The sequence below is a fragment of the Tupaia chinensis genome, unplaced genomic scaffold (assembly GCF_000334495.1).
Source record: "Tupaia chinensis unplaced genomic scaffold, TupChi_1.0 Scaffold149922_1, whole genome shotgun sequence".
In the NCBI taxonomy this organism is placed as follows: domain Eukaryota; kingdom Metazoa; phylum Chordata; class Mammalia; order Scandentia; family Tupaiidae; genus Tupaia; species Tupaia belangeri.
The window spans coordinates 1,668,776-1,675,104 of NW_006209766.1; the positions used below are offsets into that span (position 1 = coordinate 1,668,776).

The 6,329-nt window shown below is 52.7% G+C and overlaps 1 protein-coding gene across 4 annotated transcripts in view; it reads right to left on the reverse strand.

Annotated features, from left to right (window-relative positions):
• Positions 1-442: 442 nt before the first annotated feature.
• The window catches only part of NFKBID (NFKB inhibitor delta), an 8,739-nt gene continuing 2,852 nt past the window's right edge, over positions 443-6,329 (reverse strand). The window contains exons 5-12 of one of the 4 annotated variants that reach the window (XM_027769494.1): positions 5,828-5,973; positions 5,636-5,741; positions 5,345-5,491; positions 5,179-5,230; positions 4,939-5,087; positions 1,991-2,107; positions 1,589-1,753; positions 443-1,094 (exon numbers count right to left, since the gene is read on the reverse strand). In XM_027769494.1, the coding sequence (XP_027625295.1) occupies positions 1,041-1,094; positions 1,589-1,753; positions 1,991-2,107; positions 4,939-5,087; positions 5,179-5,230; positions 5,345-5,491; positions 5,636-5,741; positions 5,828-5,973 (936 nt within the window). In that variant the 3' untranslated portion in view covers positions 443-1,040. Of the gene's footprint in view, positions 1,754-1,990; positions 2,108-4,938; positions 5,088-5,178; positions 5,231-5,344; positions 5,492-5,635; positions 5,742-5,827; positions 6,019-6,329 lie in introns of all 4 variants that reach the window. The other 3 variants (XM_014585429.2, XM_027769493.1, XM_027769492.1) reach the window with 3 other exon arrangements.

Sequence of the window (6,329 nt, forward strand, 5' to 3'; positions counted from 1 at the left end):
ACAGAGCTTATTAGCTTTCAATCAAGCTTCAGGCTTTTTTTTTTTTTTTAATCAAGTTTTTATCAAGCCTGAGCCACTGTGGAGAACTGGAGTTCATTCTGTCAGGGAGCTATGGGAGCCCCTGTGGAATGTGCTCTTCTAATACCAACTCCGTCAGTCACTGGCTGAGGCTGCTCGACTGGAAAGCAGGCATGAGCTCCCTGGCTCCTAAGGCTTGTCACCCTCAGATCCAGGGCAGACCAGGCCCCAGTGGTCTGAGAATGCTGCAGACACAGATTCAGGGGCCCGTACGGCCACCACGAGTCGATGGGGGTGAAGGGATGTGGACTTGGCACTCAGTGCTCTATGGGGCCCACCAGATATCCACCTCACCTCCTCAGCAGGGTACGCAGCCCCCCACTCCGCCCTGTACCAGTACCCTCAGAGATCAGATGACAACAGCTCTAGTCCAAACTGAGTTTAATAGGGAGTTTTGCGGACACTCAGATCCTCAGGTTAAGGGAGGACTCACCGGGAATGCTGAGGTCTAGGGACAGAGGCCCCTGCCGAGTTCTGAATCAGAAAGCAGGGCCTGAGGAAATCTAATCTGAGAGGGTTCTTCCTACGTCTCAGGGGTTAGGTCCTGAGAAGGCTCGGGGCCATCTTAGAAGCTCTACTAGATGGTATTGGGATGCCTCAAGTACCATGGAGGAGAGTTACATCTGGGTTCCTGGGTAAGAAGAGCTCAGTCATGGGGAAGGACTCTGAAAGACCCCCATGAGGAAGGGGTTTGGGGTTCAGGATGTTTCACAGAAACAATCAAGGAGCCTCGATTTCACAGAAATCATCAAGAGGGCTCCTTGTGGGTAAGGGAGGGGGATCACACTACCCCAAATATTGGGGATTAGTCACCCCCCAGCAGCCATTTTGGGGTTTTAATGTAAGACCCCATGGCAGGACACTCCACATACGTTATCACAGATTTGCAACACGGGCATACGCTAGCTGTCCCACAGGACGGTGGGGACTGGAAAAATCAGTCCAGGTTCTGGGTTTGAGTCCTAAGAGGACAGGCCTGGGGCCGCCACTCCGCTCCTCTTCAACAGCTGCCGGAGCTGTGGACAAGGCAAGGCAGTGAGAAGTCTGTGAGGTTGCAAGGAGAAGTGGGGCAGGCACAGGGTGTGGGCTTAGGGAGTAGAGTGGGGTCAGCTGGGTTTGAAGCCAGAGGTCGAGTCAAGATTGAGGGTCGGCAGTAATGGTTTGAGTTCACACTGAGAAAAGGCCAGGAGCCAGACAGGAGGTGAAAGGAAAAGTGTTGCTAGTTGGGGGTTCCCACTCGGGGTTAGTACTAGGTGGGAGGTGAAGGGTCACATCTGAGGTCAGGATCCAGGGTTTGGGGCAGGGGGTTGCAGGTCACACTTGGGATCAAAGATCACACCTTAAGGGCAAGGTCAAGGGTTGCAAGTTCAGGTCGTTATGTGAGGTCAGGTCGGGGTGGCAGTCAGAAGTCCCCCTTCTGAAGTCAGGATTGGATAAGGGTTGAGGTCACCCTCTGCAGTCGGTTCGGGTGGGGTGAGGGGACCACCCTGTACTCAGGCTCAGTGCTCACCCCCTCGGGGCCCGGCCCGGGCCGCAGCAGGTGGACAGGCTGCTCATTCTCCAGGTTGCGCAGCGTTGGGTCCGCTCCAGCCGCCAACAGGCGCCGCACAATGGCCTCCTGAGGTGGCCCAGGGGGCAGGGCGGCTGCCATGTGGAGGGCTGTGTTCCCGTGGGCCTGGGAGAGCGGGGCGCGGAGGGCTGATAAGAACCCTGACTCAGCTGGCCTTGGCCCTCCAAGCACGTCATATCCTACCACAGCCACGCTCCACACACTCACTGTGCCTGTCCTACACATCCCTCTTCACAGCCCACCCACCAGCCCCTTCATGTCGACAGCCCATAGGACCTCCACATCCCACTGCCCCTCTCTGCCGTGTCTCACATACTCTTCGCCCACAGCCCAGACTCCCACCTTCATGTTGACAAAGGCCCGCAGGTCTCCCCGTGGCAGCTCGAGCAGCAGCTGGACCAGGGTAGGGTTGGCAGCCTGCACGGCCAAGTGCAGGACTGTCTTGTTGCTCTTGATCTCCTGTGAGGAGGGAAATGGAAAGGTCAAGCCAGTCCTAAGCCCCAGACACCTTCCCACGGAGCCCAGGAGTCTTGACAATAGTTCTGTTCCACCATCTATCTGTCTACCTATGCCATGAGACACACACACACATGCACACATACACCCCAAAGGCTCTTCCTGTTGTAATCCACTCCCAGCCTCAGCCAGCCAGGATCACAAATGTGCACACCCAGGCTTGTGGCATATTCAGGGAAGTCCCAGGATGCAAACCCAGGACCTTTCCCATGTGGCCTACTTACATTACGAGTGCCTGGTCCTCCCAACTCTTTTTTGTTACTTATTTATTCAGAGAGAGAGAGAGAGAGAGAGAACACCTAGGAGTCTTTAGAGATCCTGGCCCTCCTTTGTTCCTCCCAATCCCTGAAAGGAGCTCTCTGGGGGAGCCGCTACCCTAGCCACCCCACACTGCTTTATCTTTTTGGCTTTTGCTATGGGGCACATGCAATCAATGGAGACAGAAGGAGGGAAAGTGAGAAAGCATTCCCGGGGGGGATGGCAACATTGCAATCCCTTCTCCTCCATTCTCTTCTCAGGATTTTGGGCATGCATACACACACACCCAGTGTGTTTTTCTTTTCTTTAATTTTTGTTTTTAGGGTTTTGCCATAGGACATATGCATTAGCCAGAGAGAGAGAGACATGCCCAGTGTGAGTTTCAAGTGACTGGGTCTGGGACTTGAACCAAGGTAAGCCATGTGGGAGTCCAGTACCTTAACCACCACACCACCTGCTAGCCCATGAACCCAGTGTGTTTTTCAAGCCGCTGCTGGGTCTGAGATTCAAACCATGCAGTCGGACATGTGGGATCCAGCTATCTGCTGGCCCTAGCCCCACATATTATTTAATAGATTAAAATGCGCCCTGTCCCACATAGATTGTACTTTATCCATAGGACAGAGCTGGGCGGCATTAATAATGGGTGCTAACTAAGCAAATATCTACTACACGACTGAGCTGTGCATGTTTGGTAAAAGAAAGAAGATTTCCTTAGCCATTCGGTGGTGTGATGATTAAGGACGCCAGAGGATGTACTTGCTAAAGACAAAGGTGAGGGAGAGGGGAGAAAGCACCCCTCAAGGGGCAATTCCTTTGCCACCCTTCCTTCCCTTTTTGAATTTTGAGCATGTATGCACACATGCTCAGGATATTCTTTTATTTGAGAGATTTTTTTTTTTTTTTTTTTGCTATAGAGCACATATGCTTGTCAAAGAAAAAGAGGGGATCAGCAGTTGGCGTAATGACTATGTCACTGGACTCCCATGTAGTTGACTGCAGTTCGAGTCCCAGACTCGGTGTGGCTTAAACTCATGCCGGGTGCGTGTGCGTGCGTGCCCAACATCCCAAGAGAAGAATGGAGGAGAAGGAATTGCGGCATGGCCATCCCCCCTGGGGGGTGATTTCTTGCTTTCTGTCTCCCTGTCTCTCTCTGTCTGTCTGGCAAGCACATGTCCTATAGCAAAAACTTTTCCGAAAAAAAAAAAAAATAAGAGAGAGAGAGACAGAATGTGGGAAATCATCCCCTAGGGGGATGCCCACACTAAAAATTCTTCTCCATTCTCCTCTGGGAATCCTGGGAACCTACACACACGAGCCCTGCGTGTGTTGAGAGACCAGTGATGTAACCAATGCGCCATCTGCTGGTCCCATCAGGGTATTTTTCAAGCCCTTGAGTCCAGGACTTAACCACACAGTCATCCATGTGGGATCTAGCTCATGTAACCACCAGGCTATGGGTTGAGCCAAAAATTACTGTTTAAAGACACAAATATTTATGAAAAAAATTGTTTGGAGAGGCCAGCAGGTGACATGGTTAAGGTGCTAGACTCTCACATGACCAACCACAGTTCGAGTCCTGGACCCAGCAGTTTGAAAATCATGCTCGGTGCAGGTACATAAATGCTCAAAATTCTGAAAGGAAAATTGAGAAGGCATGGCAGCATGGAATCACCTCCTGCAGGGTGATTTCTCACTTTCCCTCTCACTGTCTCTCTGTCTCTCTCCAACAAGTACACAGGCCCTATGGCAAAATAAAACTAGCCACCAATTGATGGGTACGTACAATTTATTACACTATTTTTTGTACTTTATCTGTGTTCAAAATTCTTAACTGAAAAAAAGTGTTCTTAATTAAGTAAATGTTTTATTATCTCAGACAGCAGTGCAAAAGCTGCCATCATGCAAAAGGAAGACAGCTTAATTAAGAGCCTGGCTCTAGGGTCAAACCACCCGGTTTCCAATCCTCTCTCTGACATTCACAGAACAGAAGACTTTGACTGCTTGTGCCTTAGTTTCCTTACCAGTAAAATACAAAAGTAACAATAGGGGCCAGCCAGGTGGTAAGTTGGTCAGGCGGCTGGATCCCACAAGGCTGCACTGTTTAAGTCCCAGACCCGGCAGATTGGAAAATATGCCAGGTATGTGTGCATGTGTGACCAAAATCCTGAAAGAAGAATGGAGAAGGGATTGCAGTGTGGCCATCCCCCTGGGGGGGGGGGGTGATTTCTCACCACCTCTGTCTCCCCCCACCACCTAATCTCTCTCCACTCAAGGATTCAATCAGCTAGTCCATGAAATTCAGTGATGGATGGACAGTTGATTACTTGATAAACACAAATTCAGATTGAAATATTATTCTCAGCTGAGACCTGAACCACAGTGAAATGAGTAACACGCTCGAGATCACACAGCCAGGAAGAGGCAAATGAGCATGTGTGGGAGCTCCTTAACATCCAGGTGGCACACACCCTCCACACGCCTGCCCCGGGCCAGTCACCCAAGGCCCAGCTCACCTGACTGGTGTGATCAGCACCCATGTGCAGCAACATCTGGACACAAGTCAGCCTGTCTCGGGCTTCAGTACTCAGCACCCGGGGAGAGGAGTCGGGGGTGTTCATAGCGACATTGAGGGCCAGGATGGCCGTGTGGAGGGGGGTGAGGCCTGCAGAACAGAGACAGTGAGGGACCTGCATCTGGAGCACCCACCCTGCCCAGCCTCACTGAGATGCCAGCCCTGCCCACACCCAACTTACCCTCGAAGTCTCTGGCTTCCAGGTCAACCTGTACCCCTGAGTTAAAAACAGCCTGGGAAGGGGAGAAAGCAGAGAGCTGTGAAGGATTTCCCCAGGACACCTAGCCCTGGAAACCAGCATCTGAGCAACCAGCCTACTCCAGACACCTCCCTGCCAGTGGCCATACCGAGAGGACTCCTGGGAGCCCGTAGGTAGCAGCCACATGTAAGACAGAACGTCCTTGATGGTCAGCGGCATTAGGCTCTGCTCCCAGGTTCAGAAGATCCTCCACAATCAGGGGCTGGTTGGCGGCAGCAGCCACCAGGAGAGGGGTCTGCAGGAGATAGGAGCGGTTAGCCTGGGCCCCTCTCCCCTCTGACAACCAGCCAGACTCGTAGTCCCCTCTGCCCTCAGACCCAGGAGGTTAGGTTCCATTCGCCTGTTCTCTAGGACCTGAGAGTGTGGCCCCAGCCCTTACCTTGCCCTTATGCTCCCGAATGTCCAGATGCTTGTACATCTGCAGCATCTCTGCGGCAGCGTACGCCGCCCAGCGCAGCCCCCGAGCAGCAAACAGGTGCAGGAGCCTGAGGACGGGTGAAGGGAGGCAGTGAGACCGGACCCCCCAGCTGAGCCAGCAGTCTGCAGGAGATCCCATTTTCCTTATACTCACGTGTCCCCTTCCTCATCCTGGGCCAGCAGCTGTTGTGGTCCCAAAGCTAGCATGTGAGCTCGGGCTGTGTCCAGAGATGGTCCAGTGACCACAGGGGGGAACTGTGGGGGTCCAGAGGGAAGTCCAGGAACTCTCCAGGATCCTGCCTGTGGCAAGGAAGGTTCTGTATAAAGCCGAGTATCCAGGGGTTCCTAAAGAATACAAGTGGCAGGACCAGCAGTTAGCGTAATGGCTATGTCGCTGGACTCCCACATAGTTGACCGCGGTTCGAGTCCCAGACCTGGTGGCTTAAACTCACGTCACGTGCGTGTGCGCGTGCGTGCCCAAGATCCCCAGAGGAGAACAGAGAAGGGATTGCGGCGTGACCATCCCCCCTTAAGGGTGATTTCTCACTTTCTGTCTCTCTGTCTGTCTGGTGAGCGCACGTGCCCTATAGCAAAAACCTCTCCGGAAAAAAAAAAAAAAAAAAAAAACAAGTGGCAGGACAGCCAGGCAGCTGAGA